This window comes from Nipponia nippon, unplaced genomic scaffold (assembly GCF_047370975.1).
Source record: "Nipponia nippon isolate SJK-2023a ecotype South Korea unplaced genomic scaffold, ASM4737097v1 scaffold_4, whole genome shotgun sequence".
In the NCBI taxonomy this organism is placed as follows: domain Eukaryota; kingdom Metazoa; phylum Chordata; class Aves; order Pelecaniformes; family Threskiornithidae; genus Nipponia; species Nipponia nippon.
This window is the reverse complement of record NW_028262358.1, coordinates 124859552-124882351: the sequence shown is the minus strand read 5'-3', so window position 1 is coordinate 124882351 and position 22800 is coordinate 124859552. Positions and strand designations below refer to the sequence as shown.

The window sequence follows — 22800 nt, the reverse complement described above, 5'->3', positions numbered from 1 at the left end:
TGTGCTGTAGATGTAATTCCCCTATGTCCTTAAACTAGTACAATTCTTCAGCACTGTTTACGCTCCATTTAAACCTTTCATTAAACCATTTAAACCATTCAAAGTCTTCATGACATTCTCAGTGTCTAAGTGTTACTGCTCTCCAGCACAGGGTGAAATACTCCAAAAAGCATGGGCCAAGAGAAAAAATTTCAGCTTGTTTGGGGCAACTTCCTACGCTTCTACTCAATAAGCATACAGCAGTTGGAATAAACCCTTTATTAGTTTCCACTGAGAAAACCAGCATCAATAAACTCCCCAAGTCTGATGATAAACTCGTTCTGAACATTTTCTTCCTACTCATGTTCTGCTGTTATAGTCCATCACACCATCATCTTGCGTGCAATGCTTCTTCCAGCTTAAGGACAAACATCATCTATCATCGGCACTGCCATGCTTATAATAGCAGCTATCCGTGGTACGACACAAGTAGCGCTGTAAAGACCTTTCTTTCTAAGTAAGTAATTTCCTAACCTGTCTTCTCCCTGCCTGTGAATGAACAGTGTGAGCTGCATCCACGTAAAACATGAAATGCTGGAGAAAGATACTAGAGCAAGCTTTAAACAAGCTGAGATTTTGGTGTATTCGGAGTATTATATGGAGTACTATGTTCGTGCAGTAATAGTCATAGAATCATAGAATCGTTTAGGTTGGAAAAGACCCTTAAGATCATCGAGTCCAACCGTTAACCCAGCACTGCCAAGTCCATCACTAAACCATGTCCTCGAGCACCACATCTATCCGTCCTTTAAATACCTCCAGGGATGGAGACTCAACCACTTCCCTGGGCAGCCTGTTCCAATGCTTGACCACCCTTTTGGTGAAGAAGTTTTTCCTAATATCCAACCTAAACCTCCCCTGGCACAGCTTGAGGCCGTTCCCTCTCGTCCTATCACTTGTTACTAGGGAGAAGAGACCGACCCCCACCTTGCTACAACCTCCTTTCAGGTAGTTGTAGAGAGCAATAAGAGCAATAATGTCACCAAGAGCTGGACTTTCTCATTCAGAACTCCTTTGGGCATCACCTCACAGCACTTTATCTCACGCAAACTTATTTTTGGAGTCTTAGCCACTGTGCTCAAAAGACTGAAGCCCTAGCCACTGTGCTCAAAAGCACATCTGTAACTTCTCTGCTTCTCCACATCCAACACTTTACCCTCAAGCATTTTAAAAGATCTGGTTTTCTTAAAGCATGGTGTGCGGTTCTGTGCAACTAGCACAAGCCAATACTTTTCGAAGCCGTTAATGATTCTGCACACAGTGCAAGGTACTTTAAAAGAACATGATTTTCAGAAAGCACCAGGCCTCCTTCTTGGGAAGAATCGGTCTTGTGAAGCGCCACACTTTAAATGCCTTAGAGTTGAGCATCTAAAATTACTCTTCTAAATCTTGGCCAACCTGGCTTAATTTAGGATCTGTGGAAGTGTTGCATTCGGTCTCACACAAGCGTCACCAAGCATTTGGCACCAGGCTGCCAAGTCAGAAGCCACCCTTGCATTAGGAAGAGCAGCACTGGTATGTCTTTGCGGAAAACTAGCGCTGTTTCGTTCCTTTTTTTAACTAGCTTGACCTGACTTTCTGAACCTTAGGTACGTGATGGCTTTTTTTACCTGTGCGCATCGACAGAGGCTCCGTGGGTCCAGGAAGGAAAAGATGTATAGAGACAGGACTCTAGGAAGCCTTGTGGTAAAATCTAGAGCCTCGGCGGGGACTCGGTCCTGTAGCTGCTTGGCACAGAATTTCTGCTGTGACAGGGAGCAGCGTTCCAACAGGTCCACCAGGATCCTCCGCCTCTGACCATCTGTCCACTTGTCAAACTGAAAAAAGGAGTTTCAGGTTCTGAGAAACCGGAGATTCAGCTTCTTAAAATAAAGCACACGTTTAAGGCAAGGGAAAGTGCATAAGCAGCAGCTTCTGGTGACTCATTCAAGAGCAAGGCACGTAGGAACTGGGAACAAATGGAGAGGCTACATTAAAAGAAACTCTGAAGCCACATAACATATGATTTATAATCCTCAAAGGATCCAGGGTGGCCTAGTCCAGGACACACTCATGCTCATAAGACTCTTTGCTCCTGGGACCGGCTCCGAGACTTGGTTTCACTCATGGAAAGGACAAGACTCGGGTGTGTGTTTACAGGATCAGGTCCCAAATTACAATGAGTTGACTGCCGATTCCTCGTCTATCCTGACACTTCTCTGGCCCCCACTACTGCAATATTTGAATGCCTCACAATTTGTAAACTATTTATTCTCACAATCCCACTGCATAGGACAGAAATCCCCACTACAGAGAAGCGGAGCAGAGAGAAACTAAATCAGCTGCCCGTGTCTCACAAGGAAATTCCGCGGCACAGATCCGGCAGCCCAGTAACAAAGATTTTTCACAGCATTTCTATGCTTACGACAGGTATCTAAAGAGGAGGATTAAAACGGTTGTGGGAAGAAATGAGCACTTAGGTAACCACACAAGCATGTATCGCTTTGCTACGATGGCAACAACGACGCCGCGTTGACCGGAGTGGGGCAGAGCTGTGTAAACAGGGTGGGAGCAACGGTGGCGGTAGCTGGTGTTTAACTTGTGTTGATAGCAGAGGATGGAAAGGGCCCTGTCAGCAGGAATCTCCTGGGAGAAGACTGACCTCATCGCCACAATCTGTGCGATCTGTCTCAAAAACCTGCAAGAGCAGTCCTGGCTGCGAGGGCAGCGCCGAGTGCCAGGAGGGAGGAAATGTCGGAGGACCATGGGAGGCTGCAGGCAGGATCGGCAGGAATCCCCGGTGGGAACTGCAGGCAGCAGAATGGCACGGTTCAAGATGGCTTTCCGGAGGTGAAATACGGATTTCGGACAAGTCCCGCTTCATCCTCCTTCCTAGCACAGCAAAAGCAGCCTCGACCCAAACTCACCTTCTTTTCAAAGGGAAAACCCAACTCTTTGGGGAATTCCCCTCTTTGGGGAACGCTGCTTTTCCCGTTTGTTTCTTTCTCACGCGTTGGCCATCCCCAAAACACGCACCCCGCTTTCACGGGGCTCGTTCCTGAAGCCAGCTTTCCACAACTGACAACTCGTCCTCCACAGGTCAAATCACAGCACATCCATTTTTGCATTTAACCTCAGGGGCATTTGAAGTCCTTATTTAAATGTGACCTCCAAAAATGAAAAATAAGAAGAAAAAACATGCATTTCTTCCCATTTTTTTTTTTCATTATTGTGGGTAAATGGTTTAATGTCCAATGTCCCTTCCTTTCCCTTTCAGAACAAAACAGACTAGAAATTCAGATTTATTTTTTTCCTCTGTTTCCCCCCCCAAAATCTATGGTCAAGTGGAAGACTGGCAGAATAATAGTTTAAAATATACTGTGCAGAAGAAAGGTAATTGAGAAGTAATTTCTTTCCAGATAATTTTAAAGAACTCTTTGTTTCTTTCTTTATATTTCCTTGGCTGTATTTAATTCTAGTACCAGAGAATGAACTCTAAGTAGTAAATAGTTCTTCTCCTTTTTGCAAACACCTCTGCAAGACCTTCAAGGTCAGCAAGAAGAAAGGGTGGAATTGGCATTCCTGAGATCCCAGAGACAAAAAGCCAAATGGAAGAAAGCTCCCAAATGTCCCTGCCTTTTCAGACACCGACGGTGAATTAAGGAATACACCCTTTCCCTCCCACCCCTGTTTTGCATATAACTTTCACCTCTAATGATGTTTAGCAGAGTACTAAGGAAGAACTGAAGCAGGGCCTTTGGATTTAGGACTTAGAAACAAGAATAAAATCAGACAGAGGGGTACCAGAGGGGGACAGAGGAGGTTCTGCCTGGCCCCTTCTCCGCCCCACCTCGATGGGAAAGGCTTTCTCCGTCACACAGTGAAGGGGGAACCTTCTGCCGCACAGCCTCCCCATTCACGATCACAGCTACATCCTCTTCTCGTTAAAACAATCCGCAATCGCCCATTTGCAAAGATAAATTTCTCCCTTATAAGTTCCAGAGACAAGGGGGTAACTGGCTTACTCTCTTCCACACCAAGAGACTGAGTGAACTAATCAAAGCAGATCTAGCTTCTCTTTAGGGGAGACAGAATATTTGCTCCTATTTAACTCTTCCCGTTCTGCCACAGGTTTTGCAATAAAGCAATTCCTTCCAGCATCCTCAGCCTGTGCTTACTCTGCAAGGGAAACTCCATTGAAATCAGCGCCACGCAGTCAAGAGCATGGGAACACACAGCTTCTTCTCCCCTGCATTCAGCAGCTGCCAAGTAGTTAAGTAGGCATAATTTGTCTCTTCTCCAGTATTAACAAGCATGTCCCCATCCTACATTTGGCTGCCTTTCTCCACAGTTCCTCCCCTTGCATCTGATTACAGCAACCCAACCAGTTGGACCGGATTCCCCTTTTCAAGGTGCTGCACCTTCTCTATCCGCAGCTAGGAACATTTTTTCCCTTTTTCCGTGCCTTTCCCGGAGCCCTGGCGAACAATGTCTCCCCGGGGACCGTATGACATAAGGCTATGCTGGCAACGCAGAGCGCTCGGTCCCTGGTCCTGCGATCAGTTTACAATTAATCCATGAGTGCACACACACAAATAACGCAGCCTGACACCAAGGGGAGAGCCCAGGACCTCAGCGCCGAAGTACAGAGGCTCTGCCGCTTAACCTAAAGAGGCCCCTCTCTGCTGTAAGAGACGGGTTGTTTTACTGACTTCAGCTACCCACTGAAACGGGACATAATCCCCATCTCCGAACCAGCGTATCGACAGGAGTTCACAGGGTTACAATCACACGCAGGCATCCCTGTGCTCTGCAAATGCAGGGCCGAATGCGCCAGTCAATGAGGCTCTTTTGCAGAATGGCTTGCAAGTCGATGGAGATGATTCACCTAGAGAGAAGCAATTTTCCCCTCCCCCCCCAGCCATCTTCTCCAGGTCCTGATGAAGGGATTTATTGGAGACCCAGGACCTGGGTGAGAAGAGAAAGGATGAAGCAGACAGGCACCTGGTATCCATAAGATGTACTAGTCCATCCCACAAAATCCTAAATATCTCCGCTGCCAAGCTGCTCTTTGTCAGCAATTAGCAACTAGCCCCTAGGATCTGTTCCTTTTTGCTTTCGCCACTGTAGTTAAACAATTAAACCTGAAATTTTGCAAGAGGAGGCTGCTGGGAAGACTGCTGAGGAAGGCAAGCCGGCAGCCTGGTGACAAGAAGCACTCCTGACACCTTGGCACCTAGCATGGGGTCAGCTCCTGGGTAAAGAGGTGTCTCTAGGGGGGTTCTGCGGTGCGTAGGGATGGGGTTCAGCTGCCCAAACACCAGTGTCCTCTGTCGTGGGGTATCCTGCAAAGCCTAGAGCTGCCACTCCAAGGGTGACAGTTGTCTGCAAGTCCTGTGCCGTATCTGCCCTGATATGAGATGTAGATAAGAGACGCAGAGGTAGATAATGCGTATGTCCACGCTATCATCCTCTTACCCTTCCAAACAAGGTGGCTGGATCCACACTGTGTATTTAGCACGGTTCCTGGCCCAGGTTAATGTCCAAATTGTGTTTGAATAATGTCTGGAACAGTGCTACCGGCCCAGGCCAAAATCACACCAGGGAGCGTGCTAACAATTTCATAGAGCAGATGAGCAAGTTCCAGCACCTGGGAACACTCAGAGCTGCTGTATAATTTACCAGCAGAAGATGTAGCCCACAGGGTGAGCTGAATCACTGGCTGGGCTCCCCTGACTTGTCTACATCTCATTTGGCTATAACGGAAGCCGAGACGCTCGGATCACCTGGAGACACTGAAGCTTAGGTGTCTTAATCTACAAGTTCAACCCCAGCTTCATTGTCAACTTATTAACCTGGGTGTCAGCACGATAGCACTGAGCATTAAGGCAGAGGAAAATGCTTTTATGTTTTTTAAATTAATGGGAGGAATTTTTGGCTTGCAGAACACAGTAGAAAGGGAGGCTGCGAGGCAGCACGTCAAGGCATCTGCCCTGGGTGCAATACAGAATAAAAGCAACTAGAATAAAACAGAAAAATTAACAGAGAGGTGTTAACCCTTTCACAGCTTAACCATCAAAAGGGTTTCAACTGAAAGACAGCAGCACAATTTCTCTTTTGTAGGTATCTGGATAGTATTTGGGTAAAGGAGTCGACATGAAGGAAATTCAGCGCAAATACCTCCAGCAGGATGGGAGGGAGCCTGCAAATACTCATGCACGGGAACAGCCACGTAAGGCGCAGTCTGCCGCCACTACCCACCGCCCCTGCTTCCACTCTGGGCAGCAATAACGCTTTGCGGAGCTGAGCGCAATCTGAGACAGCCAAAAAATTGTAGAGGGTCTCCCCGCCCATCTTGGATACCGCAGGTGCCAGCACAGCCAGGCCCATGCCCCTTGGGGCTGCCCAGCAGCGCAGAAACAGAGACATGAAATCCCTTCGGGTCAGCTAGTTCATGGTTTCTCAACCTGTGTTTTATGGACCACAACAGCCTGGGAGATATTAAAGATGTTCTGTGGCACAACAGGAAAAAAAATCACTAAATGAAAATGCACATACGGAGTCCCTGCGTGCATGCAAATAAAATCAGGAAGAATAAAATAAACAGTGAGCATCCAAAGTTTAATCTTTATTTGGCTGTAAAGGAAAACCACTGTGGCAATGCCGCACGAGGCAACCTGTTCTGCTTTCCCAGAAGGCTGGATGGTCCTTTGGTGTAAAAAGGTTGAGAAACGCTGAGCTAGTTCTTCTGCCGCAAGGCAGGAGCCACTCTGCCTAAACCATTCCTGACAAGTGTTTGTCTAACCTGTTCTCAAAAGACTCCAGCGATGGAGATTCCACCCCTAACCCCTAGGCAAGCTATTCCGGCAGTGAATTATCTGTAGCACTGGATTTTGTTGGTCTAAATTGTGTCTCCATCATTGCAGTTCAAGCCCTTGTCCTATCCAAAGTGAACACAGGGATCAGATCATTCCCTTCCTCTTTTCGGCCATCTTTTGTGTGTCATTGGCAAGATGTTATTACGTCTTTTCTCCGTCTTCTCTACAGTAAAGGGATTGTTTTCATATTTTCTGGACCTGAGGCTGTTCTCACACATGACTCGTTCTCAGAAGTATCTCCAATTGGTCCTCAGCTTTCTCAAAATGCAGGGACCAGAACTGGCAATGGCTCTGCCTTTCAGACAGTCCTTTGGGGTATTTCCCTTTATGACAATTATAAGACACTGTCAGCTTATGTTCAGTTTGCGACCCACCGTAATTCCCAGCAATTTTTACGCAGAGCTGCTGCATACTTGGGGTTTCTCAGATCTGCAGGTTTTGTAAATGTCATTCTCACACGCGGCACTTTTCACTTGTCCTTATCAAACTGCAGATCATTTCATTCTGATTTCTAATCTCCAAAGTTCATGAAATCCCTCCAAGCTTGGGATCATCTACAGATGAGTATGTCCTTTCCATTCCATCATCCAGATATTACTGAAAACACTTAATAGTTCTGGACTTAGGACAGATTTCAGCCTGCCAGTTTCATAATCAAGCATTTACAGCTGCACTGGATGTGGGTTCCCAGCCAGTTCCATCTAGTCCCGAGTTCCTGAGAGCACTTTGAGAAGGTCATGGGAATCCATGTAAAAACTCCTGCCCAGAGCACCGTCATCTCTGGACACAGTTTCTCTCAAACTCAGCGTGCTCTAGGCTTTGCATACCAGATATTGTAATGCTGCAGGCTTTGAAGGGAGGTAAGAGCCGCTTTTGTGCTTTCTGCACCCTTGTCATTGGTATGATGGATGACAGAAGCGCAAGGAGAATTAGCTCTGAAGCAGCGTGATGAGAGCTACTGATCCAGTCTCATATGAAGGGTCAGAAATGTAACCTTTCAGCAGATGATTCAGCACTCGTGTGCGTTTGGAGGAAGATTGTTTCCAGATTTTGGCTCTTTCAGTGGGGGTTCTAATGAAAACATTTTTGCCCTTTTGCTGGTTATATCCCATGGGCATTTTAAAACATCCAGCAATTTTCAAGAGACAGGTTTTAGGTCTGTCAGTTAGTGACTATCATGCTAAAAGGTGTTTTTTGAACAATAATCATTCAATTATTTTGTTTTCTTGGTGCCCGTGAAATTTCTTATTATCAAAATGCATGCATGTCCACAAGTTATGGAAAGCATATTTCCTATAAAGATGAATAATCCTTATGAGCTTAAAATCAAAATACTTGTCTGTAAAGACCAGTTCATATGCAAAAAATTTCCACGAGTGACCCGTTAGGCATAAAGAATAAGCATCACAGTTCAAATCCAGTTACTGTGCAAATACTCTTTATCACAGTGCTGATAAGGAGCATCATTTCTATATTTCTGTTTAGCTTGTGTATCATACGTGACCAAGTAACTGGTTCTTTGGTTCCATTTATAAAGATGCGCACGGGGCTCAACCATACAGTTACTACCAAGCCACGTGAATACATTCAGCTGAATTCACTCATTTATTGCAATAAAGTCCCTACGTCTGCGTTCCTGTTTGCATAGGAGACTAGGCAGATCACGGCTGCTCTCCCATAATGGCCTGTAAATGGATTTTGCCGTATAAAAGAGAAAGCACAATGCGATATTTAAGGGATGAGCTTAGGACTAGGGCAACTCTTGTGCCATTGCGTGCTCTGCCATCAGGTCCCTGCGTAGGGCAACTGGAGTTGTGCTCCCTTCAAGCAGCCAGCTACGACTCCCTTCACAGGCTGTGGAAAGAAATCAGCATCTCTAGAGGGCTGATCTTTTATCCCACATGAAGTGAGGTGAATTACCCTCTGGAAGTACCGCTTCCTCTCTGTTGACTCTACAAGGCGCCTCTGATGACCAGACCAGCCAGGCTTAAATATTATGTTTCAGACATACACAGCCGGCCGGAGAAACCCCCTCCCGAATGCCCGACTTGCAGTCATGTGTGGTTGGGGCAGAAAAACCCTATCTCATGTCTTTCTGTGCCTCATTTTTTCATCTGCAAAACAGGGTGACAGCACTTTCCCGTCTTATGTTGGAGCTGTGAAGATAATGGCAGTAAGAAATTGTGAGGTGCTCAGTGATTACAGTATTAGGAGCTGTATGTGTGCACTTGGTAGATAACGTCATTTATTACAGGTTTCAAAGACCTGCTAGCAGGCAATGGCAATACCTAAACATCTTCTTTGAAGACTTCACAGACTTTTCCCAGGGTTTCTTATCCCATTCCAGATCATTCTGATGATGGAATATGATTTCCCAAGTTCAGAACCTACAGAATGTGGGCACTGAGGGAATTTACACCTTTACCTTCCTCAAAAGCAGAGCAGTTACAGCTCACTTTCACATCAGGAAAATGTGAAAACAGGAAAAATATATTTTCAAGGTAGGATAGGTTTTACATTCCCATTATAGTAATCTCTTGATCAGTTCAGAAATCTAGCTGTATTTAAATATATATTTAAAGAGAAAAGTTTACCCATTTTCCAAGCAGGGCTCTTCTTTCTTCAAATACCTATAAAACACACGCACACAAATAAAATTGAATATTTAAAGGGGATTCAATATGTCCTAAGAAAAATACAGCTTGAAAAACAATCTACAAAATATAAACAGAATCACTGAATGGAAGAGTTCGGAAGAAACCTGTGGAGATCCTTTAGTCCAAATTCCCTGCTAGGGTCAACTGAAGCATGTTGCTCAGGACCACATCCAGATGGGTTTTGAATATCTTCTTGGACGGAGACTCCACAACTTCTGTGGCGACCACCCTCACAGTAAGAACATTTTTTTCTTATGTCTAAATGGAATCTCCTGTATTTCCATTTGTGGCTATCCCCTCGTCTTTTCACTGGATGCCACCAAGAAGAGTCTGGCCCTGTCTTCTTTACCCCCTCCCATCAGGTATCTATACACATCGATAGGGTCCTCCATGAGCCTCTCTTCTCTAGGCTGAACAACCTCAGATCTCTCAACCCTTCCCTAGACATCAGATTCTCCAGTTCCTTGAACATTTTTGCAGCCCTACACTGGCTTTGTTCCAGTAAGTCCATGTCTGTCTTGTACTGGGGAGCCCAGAAATGGACATAGCATTCCAGATCTGTCCTCACCAGTGCCGAATAGAGGGGAGGGATCACCAGACTTGACCTGCCACCTACACTTTTCCTAATGTAGCCCAGGATGATGGTGGCCTTCTTTGCTGGCTCGTGATCAACTTGGTATTCACCAGGACCCCCAGGTCATTCTCCCCCAAGCTGCTTTCCAGTCAGTCCATTTCTCCAGCCTGTCAAGGTCCCTCTTAATCACTGGGACAACCTGCTCAGGGACACGGTAGAGTCCCCATCACTGGAGGTTTTCAAGACACAACTGGACAGGAGGCTAGATAATCTCATCTAGGCTCCCTTTCCCATGAAAGGTTGGACCAGATGATCTTTTCAGGTCCCTTCTAACCTGGGCTGTTGTCTATGATTCTACAATTTATGAGAGCACAAATATCTATCAACTACTGGTCTATCAACTATTCCTCCCAATTCTGTCTCATCTACAAACTTGCTGAGGGTGGACTCTGCCCCATCATGCAAGTTGTTAATGAAGATTTTAAATGATCCTGGCCCCAGTGTCGACCCCTGGCGTGCTCCACTAGTGACTGGCCTCCAGCTGAACTTCGTGCTGCTGATCACAGTCCTTTGAGGCCAGTAAGTCAGTCAGTTTTCCATCCACCTCACTCTCCATTCGTACTTCATCAGCTCGTCTATGAGGATGTTATGGTAGTCAGTATTGAAAGCCTTAATAAAGTCTGAAAATCAATCAGTCTTCCTGGACCTCTCTTCTCTCCGGGACCACATCCCATGTGATTCTTCCACACAGATGCCTGAAGAGGTCAAAATCTGCTCGCCTGAAGTCCAGGGTTGTGATCTTGCTATTTGTCTTGCTCCTTCCTCTCGGTATCCTGAACTCCACCATCTCCTGGTCACTGCCACCAATATTATCCCTGACCTTCACATCCCCAACCAGTCCTTCTTTCTAAGTATGAGGTCCAGCAGAGCATCTTCCCTTGTTCGTTCCTTGATGACCTGTTCTTTCATCCTGAAACCTCCTGGACTGCATGTGCCCTGCTGTGTTGCTCTTCCAGCAGATATTGGGGTGGTTAAAGTTCCCCATGAGGACCAAGGCCTGTGAACGTGACGCTTCTTCCAGTTGTCTGAGGAAGGCCTCCTCTACTTCTTCCTGATCTTCTTCAACTCTACAGGCTGGTTCCTGTGGAAAGTTTCTTTCACTGAAGAAGACTCCCTAAAGTTCAAGGGCTATGTGGGCACGACTGTGAAGGACAGCTCTGCAGACTGGCTGCAATGCGCTACCTCTCATCTCCAGCTCCCTTCTTTGCAGCTGCTGCACACACGATGTGCCAACATAGCGCTCTACTCTCTTGAGCATACAGTGATGTGTGGTGTCTCACGTGCTTTGGTGACAGCAGAAGCTGGGCTTCCCACCTCTTTATTTTAGAAATTTCAGTTCTCCTGAGTTGGAGCCATTGGGTGCCTGAAATCTCCTAGAATGGATACATCATGGGTAGCTATCACACAGCCCTAGCGATGGCTTCAATCTTAACGCAGCAAGACTGTTAGGAGTAAGATAGTGAGGCCAGTCTTTGTTCCCTGGTCACTGTACAGTGACAACTAACAAGAAGGATGATCAGTATCAAAATACAGTGGAGGATTTATGATGTTGACCTTTATCCATAGGGAGCTAGACCTGAAAGCACTAGCATGTGGCTTCCCACTACCACAAAACCGCCTTCAGGATTGTGACCTGGGAAGTGAGGAAATGCTGTAGATGATTTTTCCAGAAGACAGATCAAAGAGGAAAAAGCCCAGCTTACAACTGCACATAAAAACAGCTATTAACCACAACTAGGAAAACATGCTTGATCATTATAAACTCCAAACATGTTATTGCTTTGACAGCCTGCAAAGAAGGTTCCTGCAGAGAAAGACACTATCAGTGCTGATGTCTGGTGCAGCGGTTGACAGTGTTAGCTCTGTCTCTCTCAGCAGGAGTGTCTCTTGCGAGGGGTGGAAAATGACATTTCTTTTATTTGTATGTTGACAGTTATTATTTGCTTTATTTGCATGTGGGACACTTGGCAAAGTAAAAAAAAAAAAACAACCTAACAAGCTGAACTTGGAAAAGGATTTGCCACAAGCGAGTGATGAATAGTCAAAGATCTAAGTTTTGGGTTGGATAATTCAAGTGAAGCAGGGAGCTATTTATATAACTGAAAGCAACGTTAATGGTCTTTGATCAAAGTAAGTCACATATTTGCTTTCAGCGTTCTTGGAGATACATCTGAGCCAACTCTGTCAGAAAGTTCTGCCTACTCCAGGCACTTGGAAGCATTAATTAGCAACAGAATGGCCCCAAATTGGTATAATCATCCACTGCCTTAATCAAGCCCATGTTTACTGTCCTCTCCTCCAAGGCCTTGGAGTTATACCTATAGTGTGCCTAAGCTGGCTGGCCTTGGACGCAGCCTGAGGCCTAGGTCGCTCCTCAGATCTGCCATCTCACATCCATGTCTTCAGGTGGTTTTAAATAAGCTCAAGTTCAGCCTGGAGAAGAGAAGGCTGCGGGGAGACCTTATTGCAGCCTTTCAATACTTAGAGGGGGCCTACAAGAAAGATGGGGATAGTCTTTTTAGCAAGGCCTGCTGCATCAGGACAAGGGGTGATGGTTTTAAACGAAAGGACCGGAGATTTAGACTGAACACAAGGAAAAAATTTTTCACGCTGAGGGTGGTGAGACACTGGAACGGGTTGCCCAGAGAGGTGGGAGATGCCCCATCCCTGGACACATTCAAGGCCAGACTGGATGGGGCTCTGAGCAATATCTGATCTGGTTGAAGATGTCCCTGCCCATTGCAGGGGGGATGGACTGGATGGCCTTTGGAGGTCCCTTCCATCCCAAACCCTTCTGTGAGTCTATGATTCTATGAAGTTCAAGGCTGAGTGGCAAATCCTTCCACCCTTTGCTGCAAACACCACTGGGGGCTCTTCTACCCCACACCTGAATTACTGCTCAGCAGAAGGCAAATCATCTCCCGACTTCCAGTCCTTCCTTAAAGGCAAGAAGGACTCAGCAGGACTGATGCTGAAGGCTGTCTGGTTTTGCTGTGGGCGAGCAGGCTGCCCCGTCTCCTACCTTTGCTTCAAGGTTAACTGTAGCAAAACCTTGACATATCTAAGACTCCACCTCTGGTTTTCTGACCATGAATGCTGCATAATTCGAGGTTTCCTAATTCTGGCTTCTTGACTTTGGTCTGTCCCTGATGGTGATCCTGGATTTAAGACAATATCATGACTGCCCATGTCCCAGTAGTAACACCCTGGATCGTCTTTTCTGTTCTAACAGCTGCTGTAAGGGCAGAGAACCATAGATGGAGGCAGCAGGACTTGGGATGTACAATAGGCAGGAGAGAGCTGGATCCGACCAACAATGCAGACAAGCGTACTCTTGAGCATCTTTGAAAATCCAGGGAAATCTACAGGAACTACTAATGGAGTACCCCCAGGATTACCCAAAATTAGACAGGTAGCAAAGTTATGCTACTAACTGTTCTTGGGTCTGCTGCTAACAGTGGTTTAGATGGAGCTGAAATGCTTCTGCCTTGGATCAGCTCTGAATTCCCACCATTCCTGCCCCTCATTGCCTATTCTACTAACAAGTACATTTCTTACGTATCTCTTCTCTCTATGCTTCCATCTTCTCGCTGTTTTTCACATACCTTCTATCTATAAATTCTTTTCTCTCTTCATGCCTTCTCTTAATTCAAGAGTGCAGAAAAGAACAGAGATACGATTACATGCAAATGGTGCCTTCTCACTCATAGCTCCCTATATATATATCAATTGGATTATCTCCCAATTTCAGCTGTCAGCAATATTTTTGTTGCAACTATTTTTTTTTTACTGCAGAGCAGTATAGTGCTGTATGGAAAGGAGTTTCAGGCAAGTCAATGCTTTAAAACCTGGATCAGAAACAAGCAAACACTTTTTATCATGAATTTCATCACTGAGCACAGGTCTGGGAGCTTATGGTATGTTCTTTCCTACCTGGAACATCATTAAGCTTTGGAGTATACAACAACACAATATGACCTCCTAAAAGTTTTGCTGCAGCCCAATGCAACATCAGACTGCCTAAGGAGCAGAGGAGTAAGAAGGTGGGAAAGGGTGGTTTTACCCACAACCTTATTTCTAGTTAGATCATACTTTATTGCACAGTGATGTGCATCTGTGAAAATATGTTTTAAAGGGTGTAGGAAACAGACACTAAAATGATTCAAAGACTGGAGAATATGCCAGACTGAAAGGACTTCAAAGAGCTCAATCTGTTTAGTTTATCAAAAAACGTTCAAGTGTCGGCTTGAAGCAGTGTAAAAGTCCTTCCACAAGGAAAAAATACTGGTTACAGAAGAGTTTAATAAGCCAGCAGGGGAAGATTTAAATGATGGAAGCTAATGCTAGAGGTATTCAGACAGGAGACAAGGTTTCATCTTTTCATGGTATAGGGGATTAATCATGAGACAATTATTAGGGAAGTGATGAAATTTTCATTTCATAAGGAATGAAGGCCCTTAACCCCAAAGGAGGTCTGGATACCTTTGTGGAAGATATATTTTAGCCAAATTCTAGTTACTGAGCTCAAGAGTGGGAGAACTGCGCGGAACAAGAGGGCCCAAGAAATCCAGAAAGCCAGACTACATGATGTAATGGCCTTCTCTGGATTAAATTCTATGAATCATCAACAGACATTTAAACTGAGTTCTGGGGGAGGAATATGCTCCTGGTGATACATGAGCCAAAAACCCCTCAGTTATGTTAGCAGATCCCAGATATAGTATACAGAGTGGGAGGTTAGGAAATGCATCTTGTTATTTATAAATTGCGTGCATCACTTCAGTTTCCAAAATACCAAGCTAGCTTCATCGCTGCCAGGCTTAGCAGAGAAGCCAGAGCATGGGTACTAAGGTCTCTCCTACGAGCTGAGATGGAGCACGTCGGCCACTCGGAAGCCTACACTGACACTCAGTTTGCTCTGGAGTTAAACTAAAGTCTTCTGGAGCAGAAAAAAGAATAATTTGGCAACTTTCACTGACAATTGAATACGGGGTTTTTTTGTTTAAAAACAACTGATTTGGTAAAATAACAATACTTGAACTAAATACTTGTATGCTTTAAACAATGTACGTTAGAACTTTCAGTTTTTACTTAACGTATTAGTTTATATATATATGTGTACATAATAAAGACTGTATGTGTGTTTGATATATACATACTTCTAATAGTAAACAAAACCTTTAAGTTCTTATTCCATTACTCATGACCTACACAGGCAAAAACATAGGAGGGTGTAGCGAGGTGGGGGTCGGTCTCTTCTCCCCAGGAACAAGCGATGGGACGAGAGGGGACGGCCTCAAGCTGTGCTAGGGCAGGGTTAGGTTGGGTATTAGGAAAAATTTCTTCGCTGAAAGGGCTGTCAGGCCCTGGCCCAGGCTGCCCAGGGCAGGGGCTGAGTCCCCATCCCTGGAGGCATTTAAAAGACATGTGCACGTTGCGCTTAGGGACATGGTTTAGTGTTGGACTTGGCAGTGCTGGGTTAACAGTTAGACTTCATGATCTTAAAGGTCTTTTCCAACCGAAAAGATTCTATGATTCTATAAGTTAAATTTTTCTAGGAGTTGAGAATTTGTGAAGCGAACCTGAGAATCTGTCTTGAGATTTAAGAATATTCAAAACCCGACTGGACAAGATCCTGAGCAAATGCTCTAGCTGACTTTGCCTTGAGGGTTTGGACGAGACGTTCTCCAGAAGTCCCTTCCAACCTCAACAATTCTGTGATTCTATGAATTTGGCCCATTTGCACGGAACTTGCCTTGTCATTCATGAGTTGATGGTTCAGCGGAGTCCACGTGCTCATCTTGGTCTGTAGCTTGGGGCCATCCATGTTTCTAGGAGGTGCAAATGCCATAGATACAGGAGGTGGTGGGTGCTGTGACGTCTTGTGAGCACCAATGGCTACAACAACTGAGCAGAACAAAGACCAACATTATCTCTGTGCTACTCCATTACAGTATGTTAGTGAAAAGCAAGTAATTTTAAGAGAGAATCCAATGATTTCATAGCACAGCAATGATACAAGTAAAATTATTTGAAAGTCAGTTAGGGTCAGGCCTTTTATTTTATGTACCCCCAGTAACTGTGACAATGAAGGCCAGATTTCCTGATAGGACCTCTGTGCACTAATGCCATATAAATAATTAATAATTAAGCAGGTCTTCCCCATCACAAATGTTATTGAATATGCCTTTGATTTGTGCTGCATGAATGATCACAACAGGGTATTCGCAGCGAGCTAGAAAGTACACGAAATTTCTCTTTCCAGTTGTTGGCACTGAAAATTGGAGATAACTTGTGCATCTACTTAAGTGACACTAGCTAGGCTTTTACTGATTTTGATGGGCATATAATGCCGAGTCTCAAAGGGCCAATTTGTTTCTGTAACACTTAACTGAAAGAATGAAATCCAGAATGGTTCAGAATTGACTGAAATCTCTCAGGGTCCTGTGTTCAGGCGGATTGGTTTTGATGGTTTGCTCTGACTGTGCTGCTCTTTTAAATAAAAATTTCTACATGAAGTAAATCGGACATTTAGCAAAATTTTCCCTTCCCTTTTGTGACACCAAGTAACTGGACTTTGTTCAGACAAAGTCATTTCTTCAGAAATTCTTGCTCGAACATAGGAAAAGCTTTTTTTCCTTCATCTTCTCTCCTGCAGCTGGATTCAGCAGGATAATGTCATTGCTCACCTCAGGCATCCAGTTTCCAGACTGGAGGCTTAAGCTGTGGCAGCCTGAAAACCAAGTCATTTCTTTACCACATTAAAAAATATCTCAGTTCCCTGCATATAGTTATTAAGCATTTTTTCTGTAAACACTTCAGATCGCTTTAAAGCTCCACGGTGGCAAGCTGACTAATAGGACTTCTGGAACAAAAGAAAAGGCAAATCCACTAAGTAACTCCAATATGGCGTTGCCAGCCTACCCTGAGTCCAAGCACCTCAAAACCCACCCAGCAAAAGGACCTTTCTTGCTAATACAGCTCTGAGGCTCACAAGACACATCTTCATGAAAGGCCAGTCCCCCATTCCTTACCCAGACAAAATTCCTGTCTATATCGATGGAAGCTTAATCTTCAAAACCCACTGCAGGATCTGTCTGGGCACATCACCTTTTTGATTAGTTTTTCCTCCCTTTCTTTCCTAAGTTATTATGGAATCAAAGAAATATACAGAAAAAAAGGAAAAATCTGTTATATCTTTCTCTCTGCATCTGGTGATGTAATATGGTCTGTGGTTAGGAAAAAAGTTCATTACAAGAGTCTGAGTTCTTTCTCTCTTTTTTTTTTGCTAGAGATCCTTAAATAACTTATTGTCTGCACACTGCAATTTTAACTGACCACAGAGAAGCCACTGAAAGCGAAAAGACTTACAAAGCCTCACATCCCGTAGTTGGCCAATGTTAGAGGCTTCTTGTGCAACTGAGTAGGTGCATTTGGGATACGCATTACGATGGGATCGCTTACTGGGTTGGTTTTGTTTTGTTTTGTTTTTCTGCAAGGCCCCTGCCCTTTTCAATGCACAGAAATACAACATTACAAGCTAGAGAAACAGTGGAGACTGCCAAAAAAACAGGTTCAGGCAACCATGTCCTGTTTTTCAGGGACAACCTTCTACATTAGTCACAAAACCATCAGTTGTCACTGCAGCACACTCCCAACCCTGGATTCACGTTCCAGTTTCCCTACGTAGATGTGCTTTCTTGGTGCTGGAGCAGCCGCGTTCACAAAGCACCTCCGCGAACCGGCGTGTTAGCAGCTCGTAGCCCAAAGAGATCGTCGTGCCTCTGGACCTTCTTGTGCGCCTTCTGTGCCAAAAATGTGGCTTGGAACGCACCTGGCAGAAGTCATATTCCCAGCTGCACATGCCATAAAACTGCCTGAACTGCACTTGATGTTCGAGCACGATGCATAAACAGAGCTGCAAAGGCAGGTACCATAAGGCAAAAAGGTGAGCGTAGCCAAACATTTTAACTTTGTACACGACGTGCCATCCCTCCCTTGCTACCCCTTTGCTAGCACAGTCACACAACCACCGTCCGCTCTGCTCCTCGTCTCCCCAGCTACACTCAAAATGGTGATGAGGGGAGGGAGGCAACCCCAAGTCCAACCCCAGCGGCGTGTCTTTACGGGGTGAATTCTTTGGTGAAGTCAGGCCCTGGCCCAGGCTGCCCAGGGCAGTGGTGGAGTCCCCATCCCTGGGGGGATTTAAAAGACGGGGAGATGTGGTGCTGAGGGACATGGTTTAGTGGTGGGCTTGGCAGTGCTGGGTTAACGGTTGGACTCTATGATCTTAAGGGTCTTTCCCAACCTAAACGATTCTATGATTCTATGACTGTGCAGTGTCGCCTTAGAGCATGTGTTTTACTGGGGTTCCTCAAAGGCACGCTGTACATGCTGGGACTCGGTGCGCTTACTTATTAGGTGGCCTTGAATTTCATGGGATGCATCTGAGGATCCAGCAGTGTTAGACAATCTAGAAACACCTCACTTGTAACATGCAGCTAGCCTGAAAATTGGACTGCAAGTTCTTTATAGGCCTGCTAAAAAGAAACTTGGTTTACCAACTACAGTTTAGCTGCCTGTTCCCCAAAGGAAAAGCTGCGCTTCTTGTCTTCACCCTGAACTCCCTATCCCTGTGTCCTGGTTTCAGCTGGGATAGAGTTAATTTTCTTCTTAGTAGCTGGTATAGTGCTGTGTTTTGGATTTAGTATGAGAATAATGTTGATAACACACTAATGTTTTAGTTGTTGCTAAGTAGTGCTTACACCAGTCAAGGACTTTTCAGCTTCCCCTGCTCTGCGTGGTGCACAAGGAGCTGGGAGGGGGCACGGCCAGGACAGCTGGCCCGGACTGGCCACAGGGCTATTCCATACCGTATGACGTCATGCTCAGTATATAACTGGGGCGAGTTGGCCGGGGGGGAAGGGATTGCTGCTCGGGAACGGGCTGGGCATCAGTCAGGGGGTGGTGAGCAATTGTGTTGTGTATCACTTGCTTTGTACATTATTATTGTATTATATTATTATTATTATTACTACTACTACTACTACTATCATTCTATTTCATTTTACTTCAATTATTAAACTGTTCTTATCTCAACCCAGGAGTTGTCTGACTTTCACCCTTCCAATTCTCTCCCCCACCCCACTGCGGGGGGAGTGAGTGAGCGGCTGTGTGGTTCATAGTTGCTGGCTGGGGTTAAACCACAACACCCTGGCAGGATTAACAGCTAATCTGGCTTCTTCGAGAGCCTAGAGTAACTCTGATCAGAGTTAATCTATGACATGATACTGCGGTGGCTGTTGCAGCTTGCTCAGTATCCTTTAAAAAGCAGCTGGTGTACTGTGCAGACCAGCAATTGCCAAGCTATTTAGCCAGGGCCCCACTTTTCTTTTGTAATAGTTGTTATCTTTGGACTGGTTGCCCGAAATAACGTTCCAGAGATTGCTCCAGCTTGGTCTTCACGTATCCTGGGATGAAATTCATCAAGCTCAGCTGATCTGAAAACATTCAACTAGCAACAGACGTGAGATGAGGTTAAGAAGAAATCAAGCTTTACATATATATAAGGAAAATATTGGTTCACTACCCATAGAGGAAAAGCTGCTGACACGTGATGCTAAAAAAATTACCTATTTTCTTCTAGGGGAAATAAAAAGACAACGTAGGAACAGGTGGCAGGCATAGTAAATGCCAGTGCAAAAGAGATTTGGGGGAAAGGGTGGGGAAAGACCAAGTTTTGTGAGCATACACAGTGTTTTCAAGCTGGTTGTGTTTGATTAACTTCACACCAAGCTGGTCAGAGATCTCCAGCTGTTTCAAAGCAGTTACCTTACACAGTTTGCAGAGAGCAGGTGAGCCCGGCAGAGCGTAGATGTTAAAAAAGAGCAAAACTGCCTGGGTTACTACAGCCAGAGAGTACCTAGGAATGGTTCACAGTTCGAATGAAAGGATATACTGAGTGGGGATCCAAGAGATTTGTGCTTTTTGAGATGTATGAAGAAGACATACATTAATTTCACAGGGCAGGAAAGATGAATGGCATCGTCTAACAGCGCCACAATTTCAAGACTGACGAAAATCCTGCTGAAGCCAATGCAAATACTTTCACTGATTTCAGTACAAGTCGGGTCAAGTCCTTGGTTTAAAAAAATGTGATTACATTTAAGAAAGATTAACAATATGATCATATCATATTAACTAAGGGCATTGGAATAATTTCCTTTAGCTGGATTAATCTCTGCTTAACCCTCTGGAATGGCATTCCAGAGGTTTGGGCAAACCATACTCAAAACAAGTCCTTCAGAAGCAGACCCGCTTTATTAATGTTTTTGACCACATCTCCACAGCAGTAAGCCTTTGTGGTTCAACAGAGCCTGGTGCACTCAGAGGTTTAAGGATGCATTTTGCAGAGAAAAAGCCTGATCACATTAATCCATGTGACGACCATGGCACCGTCGAGGAGTTCAGTCGCGAATAAACAGAATTTGACTGAATGAATCTCAAGCTCAGACAGGAAAGTAATTTTTATTGTAAATTATTAGATCAACAATAAACAGTGCAATGATTGATGCTATGGAAGAAATGCTTTAAACAGTAGTAACAGAAAAACAATCTAGAATGTAGGCCAAACTATAGGGCATTCAAAATGGAAAAATTCAAGCAGATAGCTCTGAGCAGAAAAGATAATGTGCAACAGATCCTCCTATGTAGGGGGACACTTAGAAAGCTGGCAAGAGGAGAAGGGCAGGAGGCTAAGTGCACATTTGCAATGATTTACGACAAGGAGGCCAATACTGCACTCCCTTCCCTCTAGCTAGCCCTTAACCCACAAGCTGCAAAGCACTGATAGCATCCAGCCTTCCACACTTGTCACCTGCACTTTGCACGGTGATGCCCTGTCCTCAGTTAACACGGCTGCTCTGACTGCATGATATCGCTAGTGTTCCCCGCTACTGCATCAGTCTTCTCATGGCCGTCCCCAGTCCCGTGGAAGGCTCTGTGACCCTGACACTGATGTCTGCCCAGCTGGCTTCGAGGATCTCTGTGGTACCAATGCTACAGCGTCAATAATCCCCAGAGCACGGCATTGCTGCGGTACTGATAAACCCAAACACCTGCAGCACCTCATGCTGCTGATATTTCTGCCTCTCCCCAGCACCATCACCTCTCCGCACCCTGCACTGCACCAGACTAACACCCTTACGCCTGCCACGGTGTGCTAGAAATATCTCTGTGCACAAGAACCCAAGGTTTGAGTACCCCCACCATGCCCATTCTCTTCATAACTATGGCTCAGCTGCGTCAGAGGAGGTTCAGACTAGGTATTAGGAAACATTTCTTTATCGAGAGGGTGGTCAAACACTGGAGCAGGCTTCCTAGCGAGGTGGTCGATGCCCCAGGCCTGTCAGCGTTTAAGAGGCATTTGGACAATGCCCTTAATAATATGCTTTAACTTTTGGTCAGCCCTGAAGTAGTCAGGCATTTGGACTATATGTCATTGTAGGTCCTTTCCAACTGAAATATCCTATCCTATCCTGTCCTGTCCTGTCCTGTCCTCTCCCTTTTACCCCACAGCATCACTCAGCTCCAAAGGACTGGTGCCCTCTTTGGTCTCCAGTAAACCCCGCGATCTCCCCTCCCTGGTGGTGTCAATACCTGACTGCTCTCTTCTGCGTCCACGGTACAGATGTTCCCCAGGATCTGCTCTGACCCCAGAAGCACTGACGCCCACTCCTGCTCCACATCAGTCTCCTCGTGTCCTGCAGGGCCAACGTCCTCCCAGGAGCTGTCACAGCACTGCAGAGTCCCAATGACATTACACCCAGGGGAACTGATCAGTATTGATCCCTAACACCTTTTCTCCCCTAAATAAGACAACAGCAAGGTCCCTTTTATCCCTACAGAATAAAGCATTTCCCTTTCTACCCCAAACCTCACTGGATTTATATTCTGTTATGCAGTTGGATGATCCATGGTGTTCTTACCTCAAAGCCCCCCAGAACGTCCCTAGTCCTGCAGCACATACAGTTACACCGCCCACCGTCCCCCTGTCCTGTGATGCCCCAATAGCTTTCCCCACCCCACTTTAAAAGGCAGTAGCAAACCCCAGCTGCTCAGTACTTGTGCCCATAGATACCAGTGCTTTTTCCACCCATTTACCGAGTTGGTAAAGCACAGGAAGGACATGGAGCTGTTGGAGCGGGGCCAGAGGAGGCCACCAAAATGGTCAGAGGCTGGAGCAGCTCTGCTGGGGAGAAAGGCTGAGAGAGCTGGGGGGGTTCAGCCTGGAGAGGAGGAGACTGCGGGCAGAGCTGATTGCGGCCTCTCCGTGCTTAACGGGGGCCGACAAGAAAGGTGGGGACAGGCTTTTTAGCGGGGCCTGCGGCGACAGGACAAGGGGGAATGGTTTTAAACGGAAAGAGGGGAGATTCAGACTGGACAGAAGGAAGAAATTGTTTGTGCTGAGGGTGGTGAGGCCCTGGCCCAGGTTGCCCAGAGCGGTGGGAGATGGCCCATCCCTGGACACATTCAAGGCCAGGTTGGACGGGGCTCTGAGCACCCTGGTCTGGGTGAAGATGTCCCTGCCCATGGCAGGGGTGGGACTGGATGG

General features: G+C 45.6%; 1 protein-coding gene across 2 annotated transcripts in view; it reads right to left on the bottom strand.

Annotated features, from left to right (window-relative positions):
* The window catches only part of FBXO16 (F-box protein 16), a 41592-nt gene that overhangs the window by 18114 nt on the left and 678 nt on the right, over window positions 1–22800 (bottom strand). The window contains exons 2-5 of one of the 2 annotated variants that reach the window (XM_087775826.1): window positions 21846–21986; window positions 15943–16094; window positions 9491–9526; window positions 1650–1856 (exon numbers count right to left, since the gene is read on the bottom strand). In XM_087775826.1, the coding sequence (XP_087631952.1) occupies window positions 1650–1856; window positions 9491–9526; window positions 15943–16038 (339 nt within the window). In that variant the 5' untranslated portion in view covers window positions 16039–16094; window positions 21846–21986. The remainder of the gene's footprint in view (window positions 1–1649; window positions 1857–9490; window positions 9527–15942; window positions 16095–21845; window positions 21987–22800) is intronic. The other variant, XM_087775827.1, reaches the window with a different exon arrangement.